This window comes from Mytilus trossulus, chromosome 9 (genome assembly GCF_036588685.1).
Source record: "Mytilus trossulus isolate FHL-02 chromosome 9, PNRI_Mtr1.1.1.hap1, whole genome shotgun sequence".
Taxonomy (NCBI): domain Eukaryota; kingdom Metazoa; phylum Mollusca; class Bivalvia; order Mytilida; family Mytilidae; genus Mytilus; species Mytilus trossulus.
This window is the reverse complement of record NC_086381.1, coordinates 65,525,229-65,542,510: the sequence shown is the minus strand read 5'-3', so window position 1 is coordinate 65,542,510 and position 17,282 is coordinate 65,525,229. Positions and strand designations below refer to the sequence as shown.

The window sequence follows — 17,282 nt, the reverse complement described above, 5'->3', positions numbered from 1 at the left end:
ATTGTGTTGGTTTTTAGATGCACTTATTTTCGGATCTTTCTGGTGTTTTCAATAATACGGTACAACAAATAAATCAACATGGCGACTCCCAGTGGACACACACAACCTCTTCCAAACGAACAAGAAGAAGAGGACGCTTCTGAATTACTCTTTCCTAAAGGTTGTGAAAAAAATAAATACATAATTATACGTTGTTTGACTAAGAACTAAGGTTCACCGTAACTAATCAACAAAATTTACCCATTGTTTACACTTCTAAAATCTGAAAATTATTTGGTCACTAAAACCTATTTATATACATGGCGTTATAACATCTTAAAAAATATTTAAATAAACCCCAAACATATACACAGACAAAAAGTAAAAGGCAGCATGGACATGGTGTACAATGTTGTTTTCTTAGTGAAAACCGAATGAAAAACAAAACCATGTATATTCCTTTCTTTCACAACCAATGGCCATTGTTTAAAATCATAAGGATGGGAACAAACCTTTAAGAGGGTAGGATTGCCCTTTACTGTCAGGCCTCAATCCGTTATTTTTGGTTACTGTTAGCGTTAAATGGGTCAAAATATCTTATCTGGATTCATCAGAGAATTCAAATTATGATTGTCATGATTGTTACTTGTCATTAACGTACCCCCATTACGACCCTCCTTCAAATGAAAATGATCCCTTAAATGAGGGACTGTCTCTCAGACGAGGCTGTCATTTCGCTGTTGTAGAAAAGATCTTTGTTAACTTTAAAAGAGGAATATTCATAATGTTTGAAACAACTAAGAGAGGGTCCTCTTTTTTCTAATCATGCTAATTCATAGAAAATTGAAGTCCATGAATATTCCAAACATCCTGAAAATGTTTTGACAATATAATAACAGATAAATGTATAGTTCCTTGGGAAAAGTTTCTTCAAGAATGGTTTGTACCCTCCTTAAAATGTGTAATCACTTGAAATGTACCAGAGAGACATTCAAACTCATAAATTGAAATTTAAACTGACAACCCAATGGCTAAAAAATAAAAACATAAACAGACAAATAAAAGTTCACTAAACACAACATAGTACAATAAAGATCAATTAACACAATATCTTGAAGAAGTAAATAAATAGATATACTTATATCATGTACATGATGTATATGCTTATATATATATATATATTACATGTACAAGTTAATGATAATGTTTGAATAATCTCCCCTTAATTATCTAAAAAAAGCTTGTATAAGTAAATTTTTTGTACAATCCCATAAAAATTCTCAAGTTTTGAAAAGTAAAATTATACCTTTATAAAAATAATTCTCAAGTTAGCTCATTATTTCAACTTTTGCACAAAGATCTTACATGTAATTAGTTCCACAAGGCCTTTAAAAATTATAAATAAGCGCAGTGTTCTGAAGATAATAGACCAATGAGATTTTCATTGTCCATGAAATTACACCTAAACGATTAGTAAAGACATCTGCAAAGGACAGACAATTCAAAATTCTGTTAGAGCAAAGAAGTTCTAAGAACATGAAGAATTTAAGAAATGGAGATAGGCTGATTATTTACTTGTACAAGTAAACAAATTTGAATGTCTAAGGGACATAACTAGGCCAGAAAATAATTTACTTTCATGTACAATGTATACAATCAAATACACTAGTATAAGTATCCTACAAATTTATTTATATGTATATTGATAATAATTTTTCAAATAAATAAGAATTACTTGTACAAGTTGTTCCCCTGACTGTTATTGATGACATTTTACTAGACGGAACCATGATCAACCACAGTGTTCTCCCCAGGATTTTTGGATAGCACCAGGGTAACGCGTGACGAAATGAATTTTACAGTATTTTGTGTCGCGTTGCGTCGCTTATTTTTTTTCTTGTTTTTTTTTGTCATTACCTGTTTGCCTTTGTTTTGTTTACTGTGGTACTGTGTTGTAGGACTTTGGGTCAGAAAATTATTGGTAGAAAAAGTAAATCAATAAACAGTTTCTATACTTTAATATCTTTGAAGAATAAATAAAAGAAAGCACAATTAGTCTTTAAGCTAAGGTCACTTCTTATATTTTGATCAAGCCATTTTGTCCCGATACTTGTAGTTACACTACACATTCCTCATAACAATGAACTTTGAACAAGATTTTGATACAGAACCTTCAGTAAATTAAAAACTATTTTCCATAGTTTTAGACCTGATTATTTTAGACAACAACAAATTTGTTTTTATGATTAACATTTTGTTACAGACATGGGAGTATTTCATAATAGTTTTACAAGGTTCATCCCTAACTTGAGTCCTGCATGGGAATGTATTAAATGTATTAGAGTTGTGGCAGTAAGCTTTATAAACCTGTTACAATCATATACTAAAACTGATAGAAAAAATACCAATTTATTATAATATGTCTGAACATCAATAATGGTATGATTCTCAAAAATAATTTGCAAAACATTTTTGTTGGTATGTTCTAAGAATGTTTTTATCCTTAATGTAACATTCTAATATAATTTTGCATTCAATTTGTACTTTATTTTTATTTGCAATGAGAAATTATATGTGAGGAGCATTTATTTGTAATTAGCAAAATCAGGGGAAGTAACTCCACATAGGCAAATTATTTTGACTTGAGATTCACACTGGCGTTCATTAACAAATGTCTACTTGTCCCTCACAAGTCTGTTATTAAAATTATGATTTCTTAATTAATTAAAACACAAAAGAACCATGTACTTCGATTAAATCCAATCATCAAGGTTAACCTCAACAGGTAAATCGATCACGTGGTGTAAACAATCTACTTGTCAATACTGGATTAAACTGGTTAGAACTGGTCAATTTTGATGTAAAGTTGAAGTCATCTGAAACTTTACCAATTTTGATACGATTTTTTTACCGAAAACTTTAGCACCACGGAGAAAAATTATACATCGCGGCAAGAACGATACCACCGCGGCAGAAAATTATACATCGCGGGCCCGTGGTCCTTTAAGGGCCTGGGGAGAACACTGAACCATTTATAATTGGACATTGCAAGATGTCTGAAGGACCTTTGGAATAACTGGGTTTATTCTTTAAACATGTTAAATAAGACTTATTTATGAACCAATCATATAAACATGTCATTTTGGTGTTGTGTACTGTTTATTGGTTTTTGTTTTCTATTTTTGTATTTTGTGTTATTTTCTTTGTCAATTTGATTAATTTTTGTAACTGGTATATATTGATATTTTTACAGAGTTTGAGAATGCAGAGACTTTACTGATATCAGAAGTGCAGATGTTACTGGACCATAGGTAAGTTTCTGTCATAATTATTCTCTTGGTGTCTTACATGTTAGATACTGTGAATTCATTTATTTTTGTGGGTATCAATTTTCGTGGTTTGAAGAAAACTTGCATATTCGTGGATATTTAACATGTTTAATTTCGTGGTTTTGGCAAAGTCTGCATACATTCCTTTAGAAAATTGCAATTCGTTGAATATTTAAATTTGTGGTTACCCTGTACCCACGAAATCCACGAAAATTGGTATCCAACGAATATTGATGAATCCACAGTATCCTTCTTTTGATCATTACATCCACATCCACCATTTGTCCACAATGTACAATGTTCAACACTGATCCTAAGCTCACAACGAACACCAAGGGCCTTAAAATGACTTATGGAAAACAATTCAAACAGGAAAAAAACAACGGTCTAATCTATATAAAAAAATGAGAAACCCTAATTAACCATATTAACAAACCACAACCACAAACATGACAAAACAACAGGCTATTTTACATGTTTATTGTTTGACTTTCCATTTTTTTTGTTTTGCGCGACCTTGACATGTTGATGAAGTTAGATATAGATATAGTCATGATAGTGGTTTAGAGCAAATTTATAAAATGTTACTTTCATATGCTATACATGTACTTTCATGTCTTACAACTTTTTAGAATTATTTGGAGAAAATTGTTGATCAAATTCATGTGAGGAAAAGAAATAATTGATGATAGAAGATGTTAATGTTTTGATTTCTGACTGACATGATTTCTATAAAATGTATACATTTTTTACAACCTGAACAGTAATACAATTTTTAAAAGATCTTTAATTATCGGTAATAAGTATATTTTCCCTTTGATCTTACTGCCTATTTTTTTCAAGTATCAACACTGGCTGTATCACTGAAAATATTAGGCAATGTATTTTGTGACGTCAAAATTACCGATAAACAGAATAATAGGTAGTTTCGTTTTTGATACTGACTATATCATGTGGAATATCTTAACTCGCCCTAACAGGCTCGTCTAGATATTCCACATGATATAGTCAGTATCAAAAAAGAAACTACCTATTATTCTATATTTATCTAAATATCCTCTATTACACAGGAAACAACAAAATGAGAGTGCAGAAGAAGAACAGGAATTATCAGAAGTCTTTATGAAGACATTGAATTACACTAGCCGATTCTCAAAGTTTAAAAACAGAGAGACTATCACTGCAGTAAGAAGGTAAGAGGACAGTAAGGGTTTATGGAATCCAAAAAAAGGAAATAATAAAACGTAAGAATTGAACAGTTAATACTTTGATCATAACATTTCATTTGAGATATTAAAGTAGGGATCAAAAACATTACGTTTTACAGATTAAAACTCTGACATGACTGACAGAAAAACATAAAGTTTGAAAATTAAACTGAAAACATAACAATACTACATTTACTACCTCTTTAATTTCCCAAACAAATCATAGCATGTAGTGAATATCAAATTACATTTTGGTTAGATAAGGCCAAAAAAAAATATATGTCTTTTTCCTGTTGCCAAGTCAAATAAATCAGGGTCGGTAGGTTGTGATTTTTTTTTATTATTTTTTTAAATTTTATATCAGATTTGCAGTCGTTTAAATGTCATGTTTGGTTAGGGTTCTGTACCCCAAAATGAGTTTATCTCTTTAAAGAAGCTATAATTGACTTCTTGATTTTTTCAGGAATTTAAAAAAAAAAAATCTATAGTCAGGGTTTTGAGTCCTGGTTTGTTGGGAACAGGAAACAGACATATATTTTTTTTGGCCTAATGGATAAAATAATTTATGTGATAATTTTTATTGAATGAAAATGTTTATGCCACAACAAGATAAGTTTCGATTTTTTTTTACCTTTTATGTTTAGAGTCAATGATCATTGGTTTATTAATAAAGCAGCTGGATTGTTTCTGTGAAAAAAAATCTTCAGTATCTGCATAAAAATTTCTTTTCAAATTTTGTTATGATCATGATGTTTCTCATTTCTAAATTATTGTCACTTTTGAAAATCTAGACTTTTGCTGCTCAGTATTTATGATCCTTCATTTGCTCTACAACTAATTTCCTTAAGGTGGTACCCAACACTTTCCCTAAAATTAATTTGGCTCGTTTAATTTTCATAAAATTTTGACAAAGTATCAACTTTGACCCTTTTACAAAAATAAAAAAAAATAAAAAAAAATGAACCAAGCGTTTCATCAGAAAAATTACACTGGTTATATAGCAGTTTGACAAACACTAAGTTTGATCATTGAGAAGCTTTACATTGCCTTCACAATGCAACGCAATTAAAACGTTTAGCTGATATTACAGAGTTATCTCCCTGTAGTGTTAGGTACCACCTTAAGCATGTAGAACAAGACTTTAGTTAGCTTTCTTGCTTTGTTTTTATATTGTACAATCATTAGGATAACACCCAATTAAATTCAAATATTATATATACAGGTTAAATTATGTCTATATATATTGTTTAAAGATGTCAATCTTATTTTCAAAGCTTGTATAAACAATTATACAAACAAAGCAAGCAAGCCAACCAAAGTTTTGGTTTACATGCATTAGGAAATAAGCTGTAATACTGACATTTACATGTATTCATGTAAGGAAACCTAGTTTTCTGTCATTTTCATCAGATTCTTGTCACCTTTCTGAATTAATTATAAATGTAGGCCACAGACCACAATTAAATTCTTTATCAGTTCTTTATAACGTTTTACAGTAGATTCCAGTTATTTGCATAGCCTATTTGTCAGACAAAATTATGCAATTAAGCGGAGTATGCTTATATCCGAAATGCCGAATGACAGAGTCAAATATAACATCGATACTGTAGACAGATCAGGACCTGAAGAAAGATGAACGTCTGTAATACACAAACAACATACTGAATGTTGATTTATTCTAATAAAAATTAAATGTCTAGTGTTATATGTGTTATTTTATTTTGTTTCTTTTAATAAAGATTATAAACACATTTTGTTTTAGTTTATTTGGGTTCCGACTTTCTTTACCTGGGATACGAAAATAAACTGTTCTAAAAATAGATTTGTTTCTATGACCCATATGTACAATGTGCATTGCTCTGCTTTTAATTAAAATACACTTTTAAACAATACTTCACAGTTTATAATTATTTTAACAATAGATGTGTAATGAATTGCCTTTGATATGCAGTTGGACATTGAAGTAACACCTCGTATATACGAAACTAACGAGGTGTTATGCAAAGCAGTAATGGGGCCCTGTACGGGTTATTTGCTGAACACAAGTGTTGAAAGTGAGAAAATATAATAATTAAAAGTAAAAACTCTTTTCATAAAATATCAACAATAAATGATTGATGTCTAAAATTCTTTAACCACATATAAATGCCCTACAATATTTAACATTAATACAGATCCCCCAAGCCCAATTACAAGAGTTCACATTGGTTATGTCATGATCAATAATTAGCAAGAGTAATTGTTTTTAAAATTAACCCCAAATGTAATCTATGGACAATTATTTCAATCCAATCAATTATTAACACCCTTTCAAGTTTGAGATGGAATGGTCAGTGTTTTCACAACAATTATCTGTTTGACATGTTTATGACCTTGAGGCCTAAAATAGAACATGGGAAACTTTACCTGTGTAGACATCGAGGTTTATTTTTAAACCAACTTCCATAATATAAACACGAAAGAAACTGTTTTAAAACTTTATTTGAATAACACAAAAGTAAATATGTAATAATGACGAAAATAAGCATGCATTCAAGCAAATTATACTTTCTAAATTGCCGTTTCCGGTCAAAAATCTTGTCAGTTTTAACTAAGCATATCTAGACGGCAATAATTTTCTATGCAATAAACCTAAATGCCACTGGTAGAGCTATGCATATAACCGGACAATTTAACATTAGACGAATGGAAATGGTTTTGTGCAGGAGAAAACTGCAATTAACCGTATTATGCTATTAAGCGGTATGCAATTAAGTGGAATCGACTGTATTTCATTATAAAATTGCACCTTATCTTTTTGTCAATTTTTTTGTATGTGTAACGTACAGTTCTAGTCCAAAAATATATCCAACATTCAGAAAGATTGCTCCTCTGTATTTTACAAATTTAGCCAATACACATCCATACCCCTATGGACAAGTCAAGAGATGTTCCGAAAACTGTAAATATCACCTTTTTGCACCTGGCCTCATCACTCTTTCCATATCAAAATCAGTTAAAATAAAACATTCAAAAGTTTATTTCAGCTCTCTTCTTTCATTTCCACCCCAGAAAAACTAAGAAATGTATGAGAAAGGGAAAGAAAAAAAAATAAAGAAAAAATACACTATACCGGTAATTAAAGGGAACTTTATTCGTGGAAAACAAAAAGCGGGATCATTAATTGTGGTCTTGGGCCGGGAAAACCATCCTCCCCCCCCCCAAAATAAAATATAATTAAGTAGTATTTAGTATACAATACATATTCTGCTTCTAATGGTTTCTTTGCTTGACTGGACAACAACAAGAAGAAATATTGATCATGATTTTCTCAAATAAATTGAATCCAAATAGATGCTTTAATACATTATCATGATTATTTAAAGGTCAAACAGTATCTTTCATTATTTGTGTAAAACATATGTTGTTTCTGCATATCTGTATGTTTTGTTTCAGTTTGTTGATGCAGAAGAAGCTACACAAGTTTGAGTTGGCAGCTCTGGCAAATTTGTGTCCTGATAATGCTGAAGAGGCCAAGTCTCTCATACCAAGGTATGTATATCATGCTTCTTTTATATATTATTCATAACCAAACTTTAATCATTTGGGTTTAGATAGCATTCATGCAATCAAAACCTGTATGTGCCAAAGGGCCAAGTGAGCTTTTTTCATCACTTGGTGTCCCTTGTCCGCCGTCCTTGTTAACTTTAACAAAAATCTTCTTCTCTGAAACTACTGGGCCAAATTTAACCAAACTTGGCCACAATCATCATTGGGGTATCTAGATTAAAAAATGTGTCCATTGACCTGACCAACCAAGCAAGATGGCTGCCATGGCTAAAAATAGAACATAGGGGTAAAATGTAGATTTTGGCTAATATCTCTGAAACCAAAGCATTCAGAGTAAAATTGTTTATCATGTCTATCTATCTGCCCTGAAATTTTCATATGAATCGGACAACCTGTTGTTGGGTTTCTGCCCCTGAATTGGTAATTTTAAGGAAATTTTGCCGTTTTTGGTTATTATCTTGAATATTATAGTAGATAGAGATAAACTGTAAACAGCAATGATGTTCAGCAGAGTAAAATCTACAAAAAAGTCAACATGACCAAAATGGTCTTTTACAAAATATTCTTTTATAAAAATCTTCTATATTTTGATATGAGTGCACTGATGAGTCTTATGTAGACGAAACGCGCATCTGGCGTATAAATTATAATCCTGGTACATTTGATAACTATTCTCCTCGGAAACTACTAAGATAATTTTAACCAAACTTGTCCACAATCATCATTAGGGTATCTAGTTTGAAAAATGTGTCTGATGACCCGCTTGCAAACCAAGATGGCTGACATGGCTAAAAACAGTACACAGGGTAAAATGCAGTTTTTGGCTCATATCTCAGAAACCAAAGCATTTAAAGCAAGTCTGACAAGTTAAAATTTGTTCGTGAGATCAAGGTCTATCTTCCCTGAAATTTTCAGACCAACCAGGCAGTGCATTGTTGGGTTGCTGCCCCTGAATTGGTTATTTTTAGAAAATTTTGCATTTTGGTTAATTATGAATAGAGATAAACTTTAAACAACAATAATGTACAACAAAGTAAGACCTACAAATAAGTAAATATGATCAAAATGGCCAAGTGACCCCTTAAGGAGTTATCGCCCTTTAAAGTAAATTTTTAACATTTTTTTTTTAAACTTTTCACAAAATATTTGAACAACTGGGCTAAGTTCATTATAGATAGAGATAATTGTAAGCAGCAAAAATGTTCTGCAAAGTAAGATCACATCTACAAACACATCACCATCACCAAAAACACAATTTTGTCATTAATCTATCTGTGTCCTTCGTTTATGATATGCACATAGACCAAGGTGAGCACCACTGGCCTCTAGTTTCACTTCTTTTGATATGCACAAAAAAATGCATCTTTAACTTATGAACCGTTCAAGAAATTTATTATTGAAATATATACCATTTGTATACTCAGATATTCAAGTGACAATATGATGTTTATAATCATTCTTTTCAAAAAATTATATAAATTGTGCATGATGTTTGAATCTAGTCTGTTCTCATAAAAGTACTGTTGAAAGTAATTTTTATACGACCGCAAATTTTGAAAAAAATTTCGTCGTATATTGCTATCACGTTGGCGTCGTCGTCGTCGTCGTCGTCGTCGTCCGAATACTTTTAGTTTTCGCACTCTAACTTTAGTAAAAGTGAATAGAAATCTATGAAATTTTAACACAAGGTTTATGACCATAAAAGGAAGGCTGGTATTGATTTTGGGAGTTTTGGTCCCAACATTTTAGGAATTAGGGGCCAAAAAGGGCCCAAATAAGCATTTTCTTGGTTTTCGCACTATAACTTTAGTTTAAGGAAATAGAAATCAATGAAATTTAAACACAATGTTTATGACCACAAAAGGAAGGTTGGTATTGATTTTGGGAGTTTCGGTCCCAACAGTTTAGGAATTAGGGGCCAAAAAGGGACCCAAATAAGCATTTTTCTTGGTTTTCGCACCATAGCGTTAGTATAAGTAAATAGAAATCTATGAAATTTTAACACAAGGTTTATGACTATAAAAGGAAGGTTGGTATTGATTTTGGGAGTTTTGGTCCCAATAGTTAAGGAAAAAGGGGCCCAAAGGGTCCAAAATTAAACTTTGTTTGATTTCATCAAAATTGAATAATTGGGGTTCTTTAATACGCCGAATCTAACTGTGTATGTAGATTCTTAATTTTTGGTCCCGTTTTCAAATTGGTCTACATTAAGGTCCAAAGGGTCCAAAATTAAACTTAGTTTGATTTTAACAAAAATTGAAACCTTGGGGTTCTTTGATATGCTGAATCTAAAAATGTACTTAGATTTTTGATTATTGGCCCAGTTTTCAAGTTGGCCCAAATCGAGGTCCAAAATTAAACATTGTTTGATTTCATCAAAAATTGAATAATTGGGGTTCTTTGATATGCCAAATCTAACTGTGTATGTAGATTCTTAATTTTTGGTCTAGTTTTAAAATTGGTCTAAATTAAAGTGCAAAGGGTCCAAAATTAAACTAAGTTTGATTTTAACAAAAATTAAATTCTTGGGCCTCTTTGATATGCTGAATATAAACATGTACTTAGATTTTTGATTATGGGCCCAGTTTTCAAGTTGGTCCAAATCAGGATCTAAAATTATTATATAAAGTATTGTGCAATAGCAAGTCTTTTCAATTGCACAGTATTGTGCAATGGCAAGAAATATCTAATTTCACAATATTGTGAAATAGCAATTTTTTTTTTAATTAAGAGTTATCTTTCTTTGTCCAGTATAGTAAGCAAGAAATATCTGCAAGAATTTTTTTTAATTGGAGTTATCTTTCTTTGTCCAGAATCAACTTAAATCTTTGTTATATACAATATACAATGTATATTCACTTTTTACTACCAACTGATAAATTTAAATAATCTTTACCATTCAGTGATAACAAGCAGTTTTTTTACATCTTAATATTTTATGATGTATTTAAATGAGTAGTAATTGTTGCAAACTCCATTAGAATATTTTAATTGAAATTAGTTTTGGAATAAGGGAAAGGGGGATGTGAATAAAAAATTGGGTTCAATTTTTCTCATTTGAAATTTCATAAATAAAAAGAAAATTTCTTCAAACATTTTTTTGAGAGGATTAATATTCAACAGCATAGTGAATTTCTCTAAGAGAAAACAAAAATTTTAAGTTCATTTGAATACATTCATTCTGTGTCAGAAACCTATGCTGTGTCAACTATTTAATCACAATCCAAATTTAGAGCGGAATCCAGCTTGAATGTTGTGTCCATACTTGCCCCAACCGTTCAGGGTTCAACCTCTGCGGTCGTATAAAGCTACGCCCTGCGGAGCATCTGGTTAGAATTGGAGTTACCTCCCTGTATTCATAGTTAAAGTTTAAAGATTATATCACCAATTCCATTGCTAAATATAATGGAATTAGTTTTGGGAGAAATTAGTCTTTATTAGAGACTGTTCAAACATTTAACATTGGTACCTTTTTTCTTTAAAAAAAACCTATGCTTTTTATAAGATTTTGAAAAATAGTTTTTTTAACTATATTTATTAGAAATATGATAAGAAGAGATTTTTTGGTAAATGACATTACATGTATAAAACCAGAGGATTCCAAAACATCTGACAAAAATGTCAAAAACAAGAGTAGCAATCATATTTGTATGAACATACAATACTATATAAGCTTTCTATTTCTATTTCAGTTTGGAGGGTAGATTTGAAGATGAAGAACTACAACACATACTAGAAGATATTCAGACTAAAAGGAGCTTTCAGTATTAATGTATATATGTTTTTGACTATGTGTTCATTGAAAAGAAAGATCAGAGATGATTTCTTTTAATGTATCTTTATTTTGTAATTTTAAATATTTTCCTTTGCATTATAAGAACAAAAATGTAGAAAAGAGGCTATAAATTTTAATAATACAGAATTTAAAACCTCCTCAGATAACAAACAGTCAACAGTATTTTTAATATGGATTTATCTCATGTTTATAATACATTTATTTGGAAATTTCATGGTAATGAATACTTATGAAAAGATATAATGATCTTTTATTCTCTTTAAAGGGGCCTTGCAAAAGTTGATACTAAAGGCTTTATGAAGAGTAATTTATATCTTGTTGAAATGGTCACCTCAAAGACAATGTGTAATATTGTGACCAGTGCAGAATTTATGAGGTTTTCAATTTTCATGATTTCCAATCACTGATTCTGAGGATTATTCCATATGAAAAAGGCTTTGTATAGTCTCTTAATATTTCTGATTAGTTAAGGTGGTACCCAACACTTTCACTAAAATTAATTTGGCTCATTTAATTTTCATAAAATTTGGTCAAAGTTTTTACTTTGAACCTTTATCAAAAATATAAAAAAATCATAAAATTTGAACTAACAGTTTAATCAGAAAAATTACACTGGTTATATAGCAGTTTAACAAAAACTTATTTTGATCAATGAGTAGCTTAATATTCCCTTAACATTGAAGGACTTCATTAAAACGTTTTGTTGATTTTACAGAGTCATCTCCCTGTAGTGTTAGGTACAACCTTAAACATTGTTTCATATTTTGTAGTCATTTGTCATGTCACTTCAAATTGTACATATCTTTTTAAATACTGTGGATTCATTATTATTCGTTGGATACCGTTTTTCGTAGACTTTGTGGGTACAGGTTAACCACGAAATTAAATGTTCCACGAATGACAAATTTTCCGTAGGCTTGTATGTCGACTGTGATAGAACAACGAAATTAAATATCCACGGACATGTAAGTTTTCCTCAATCGACGAAAATTTGTACCCACGAAAATAAATGAATCCACAGTACTTTGGTCATTGATTATTAATCACAACTAATTCAGGTCAGACTAGTTCTTTCTGTTACACTAATCATTGGTATTTTCCATTAAAAAGGACATTTTCAACAAAAGTGACAGATATATATGTAGGTCATAATGATAATGATAATAGTATAAAACTTTTTTGTAACATTTATATGTTAATAAATTTATAAGAATCATATATGACTTGTTATTTATTATTGTGCATGCTGTTTGTTATCACAATTATTTGTTTGAACTGGAATGACAGTGAAACTGATAAAAACATGCTGTAAAAGGGCATTTTCTATAATCATTATAGAATTTATGAAATAAGAAGATGAGGTTTGATTGCCAATGTGTCAACTCTCCAATAGAGACTTATTGACCAGGAAGTAATCATTTTAGATCATAGTACGGCCTTCAACAATGAACAAAACCATTACAACATACCAATGCATTTGTAAAATACCTGGAAAGAATAAATGTTTATCAACTAAAACTTAAAAACCTACAACCTGATTTATGTACAAAACAGAAAAACAAATGTGAAAAACAGCAACAAATAACTTACCCTTAATTACAGACCCCTGACTTGAACAGGCACACATAGAAGGCAGAGGTAATCATGTTTGTGGTCCCCTAAACTACACCCCACATGGACAGGTTTATTGTATTATTTCTATTGTATATTTGAAAAAATACCTATATGGTCCAAATACTCATATGGTCCGGCCCGTTAATAACTAAACGAATATAATACTCATATGGTCCGACCATACGCGTGTGGTCGCACCATATGAGTATACGCATATGGTCATGACCATACGCGTATGGTCCAAATACTCATATGGTACGGAACAGACACATTCTTGTTATTGCTTGCGGTCGACTATAAAGATTAAACATTATTATTTTCTGCCTATTTTGTAAATGTGAAGCCAAAGGCTGCAAAAGTTGTGAAATTTGATACCAGATTCTCAATTCACTAGCAATTTAACTAAGCAGTCTCATTTTACCAGAAGTAACGATGATCTGAATTGTAAATCTATAAATAACTACAGATTAGTGTGAATCCTTTGCTGATTGGTATACGTCGGTGAATCAAAAGGAATGCTAAACAGACGAATGTGGGGCTATAGATCAGACATTAACCTCAATGCAAACGACATTAGTTACCAGTATTTTACACAAGTATTCCCCATTCCAAACTAAAAGACAAATTGAAAGAGTTGGTATTGCTTTGTTTCATAAAAAAGAATGGCCAACGTAGATACAAGTATTTTTTTAAGGGTCACACTGATTCAAACAAAAAATTCCCTGAAACAGACATTATCAAGATGCTTGATTTCCTGATTGGACAACATATTTGTTACGTTTGGTTGACGTGTTTTTCAGAAGACTGTCGGCATTTCCAATGGGAACCAATTGTGCCCCTCTTCTTGCCGACTTGTTTCTTTATAATTACGAGGCTGACTTCATACAGGAAATTCTTAGGATAAATAATAAGAAGCTAGAAATAATATCCTTTAACTTTAATTTCCGCTATATAGATGATGTTCTTTTACTAAAAAAAATAATCAAAATTTGGTAACAATGTTGAACTCATCTATCCCATCGAACTGGAGATAAAGGATACCACAGATATAATTTAATATGCCTCATATCTTGACTAACATCTAGAAATTGACAATGAAGGTCGGTTGAAAACAAAACTGTACGACAACCGAGATGATTTCAGCCTCCAAATTGTGAACTTTCCATTTCTATGCAGCAACATACCAGCAGCGGCTGTATACGGAGTGTAAATTTCCCAATTGATACGATATTCCCGCGCTTGTATTCCATATCATGACTTCTTTGGAAAGCCACCTAGAGATGAATACATAACTAAAGGCGGATACAAACACAATACCATATTATCTCTGGTCAAGTTGTTATTTCTTTTACGACATGTTTTGATAGAGGATTGCTGCTTACATGTACAACATGCATAAGGAAACTATTAAACCAAGAGTTCCATATGGTGAAGTTGAAATGATCCCTTCATACATTTTACAGACGCCATCACGAGTTGCTTGACCGTTATGGAATAACCGTTTCACAGATGAAATCGGATATGTTTTTACTTCGTAAATACAATCCCGTTCCCTTTTCATGAATGTGACCTACTGAATTAGACTTTTAGTAATTAGACGAATTAGTAATAACCAGAGCAACACAAGGGGTGCCACATGTGGAGCAGGATCTGCTTACCCTTCCGGAACACCTGATATCACCCCCAGTTTTAGGTGGGGTTCGTGTTGCTCAGTCTTTAGTTTTCTATGTTGTTTCTTGTGTACTATTGTTTGTCTGTTTGTCTTTTTCGTTTTTGGCTATTCCGTTGTCAGTTGTAGTGAAACCAAACTTTATTTCAAGGAATATATAGAATTATCGAAATAATTCCATAATTTCCGTACATCCAAAGCGCCCAAGCACAAAAAAGCCAACCGTAAACCAGGCCGGGATGATAAATGTTTAACACGCCAAAGGACCAATCCATCTTTTGTGAATTTTACCTGAAGGCTTTATAAAGTTGATAACGTTTTTAAAAATATGAAATGTTATAAACATTTGCAATGGACGAATTATTTGTGACTAAAAGTTGTTTCTTTATCCTGTCAAATAAAATTGAACTGGGTGAACTGAGACCACTTTTCCTGGTTAGAATTTCTTTGTATTGTTTTCTATCTGGAGATATGACAATGCAATTACACGAGTCCTGTCCAACAACGAAAACATTTCCCTTGTCGTCAACAGTGATTCCACGTGGTTTGTGGAGAAAGTTTCTTCTTTCAAACTCCCAAACGGCAGTTCCATCATATAAACAGCAAGATATTTTATTTGAATCCGGATTTGTAAAAAAAATCATGCCTGCACGTGATGAGACGTAAGAATTTCGAGGTAGTGTAGTATTTGGTATTGTTGTAATGCTGTAGTCTGAACATGAAACCAGATGTAAATCTTTGTCTTCTACACAGCATATGAACGATTTACCGTCGTATGTTATACCATATGGAAAACCAGGTAGGTTAATGAACTTTGTTACTTTTCTTTTGGTTAGATCGACAATACTGATGCCAGTGAGTTGGGTTAATTTATATGACTTGCCAGTTGTCACTGCCACTGTATTCTCATCAATGCATTCTACATCAAAAGCATTGTATGGATCGGAAAGCTGAATGGTATATTCAATTTTGCCTTGAGTGTTGACTGCTATAAGCTTTTTGTAGGAATTAAAGTAATTCGTGAAAAGAAGCACATCCTTTCGAGTTATCGAGCATCCTCGAAACCACTCACATGACGTGTCTAACGTCTGTTTGAAATCAACAGAAAGGTTCTTAATTGATTGCATTCTGTAAGGTATTGATATCTGAGCTTGTCTTGTCTTTTTATTAAACATATTGGTTTCAGCAGATGGACTTTTCGTAACCGAAATTGAACCGAATGTCTTAACAGATGAAAGAATGTCCTGCATCTTATTATCCAATTCAAATTTCATGCCAACATTGTCTAAACTTTCATTTGCAATCATTGACCTGAGACGCGTTTCGGTATCGTTGACCTTCGACTGAACTTCCCTCATACCGAGGAAGGTTTGGAGATCGGAGGCAAACCTCTTCATGTACTGTAAAGTCCTGTCGCAATGTTCCATCTCTTTTTCTTGGTCTTTTAAAGACGTGATTATTAACTGAATCTCATCATTAATATTATGATGTACTTTTTTCAGTTCTTTTATGAAATCTTCTTTCAATTCGTCGAGATGTTGATTGATTTGCGCTTTTATCTTTTCGATTTCCATAGAAATTTTCCTCTTCTGGGTTTGAAAAGATTTGAAGTTGTTCTCTCTATCTTCACGAATTCGTTTTATGTTTTCAAGTCCATCTTTTAAACTTTGTTCTAAATCTCGAAACAGCTCAGATGTTTTAACATTGCTTACAACTTCTTCGAGGGGGATAACCTGATCGCATTTTTCGTGTTTCGTCATGCATTTGTAACAGATAAGACATTCGTGTTTCATACAATAATGTTGGTAGTATTCATTGTGATCGATACACAATTGTTGTAAATTAGATACGATATTAGGTACGAATTGTGATAAAGATGCGATGGTGTGAACACCTCGTTCCTTTGACAGACTGTGGCGTTCTTTACAACTAGAACATAGAGATTCCTTACATTCCATACACCAATAATCGGACGATGGCGTTTTATGTTGTTGGTCACACATAACACATTTAGATGTATTTGTAGCCATCTTGCTGTTAAAAGAAAATCAAATATGTCATCTTAAAGTTTGATTAGAAATTTGATAGAAGCAAGCAACTGAAAAATTAAAGAAATGCGGAATATAATGTGATATTTA

The 17,282-nt window shown here is 31.7% G+C and overlaps 2 protein-coding genes across 2 annotated transcripts; one reads left to right on the top strand and one right to left on the bottom strand.

Annotated features, from left to right (window-relative positions):
- Positions 1-13,077, top strand: LOC134683252 (DNA-directed RNA polymerase II subunit RPB4-like). Its single transcript, XM_063542429.1, has 5 exons — positions 1-160; positions 3,233-3,290; positions 4,379-4,501; positions 7,952-8,047; positions 11,758-13,077. The coding sequence occupies exons 1-5, from the start codon at positions 79-81 to the stop codon at positions 11,834-11,836; spliced, it is 438 nt and encodes a 145-aa protein (XP_063398499.1). The 5' UTR covers positions 1-78; the 3' UTR covers positions 11,837-13,077.
- A 2,387-nt stretch (positions 13,078-15,464) lies between these two features.
- LOC134684866 (uncharacterized) lies at positions 15,465-16,904 on the bottom strand. The gene has a single exon (XM_063544176.1). It carries the CDS (start codon positions 16,902-16,904, stop codon positions 15,465-15,467), a length of 1,440 nt encoding a protein of 479 aa, XP_063400246.1.
- Between the last annotated feature and the right edge of the window lie 378 nt (positions 16,905-17,282).

Coding starts and splice junctions, on each gene's coding strand:
- LOC134683252 (XM_063542429.1), top strand. CDS start 79: ATGGCGACTCCCAGTGGACACACACAACCTCTTCCAAACGAACAAGAA. Junction 161..3,232: donor TGAATTACTCTTTCCTAAAG/GTTGTGAAAAAA, acceptor ATATTTTTACAG/AGTTTGAGAATGCAGAGACT. Junction 4,502..7,951: donor ACTATCACTGCAGTAAGAAG/GTAAGAGGACAG, acceptor GTTTTGTTTCAG/TTTGTTGATGCAGAAGAAGC.
- LOC134684866 (XM_063544176.1), bottom strand. CDS start 16,904: ATGACGAAACACGAAAAATGCGATCAGGTTATCCCCCTCGAAGAAGTT.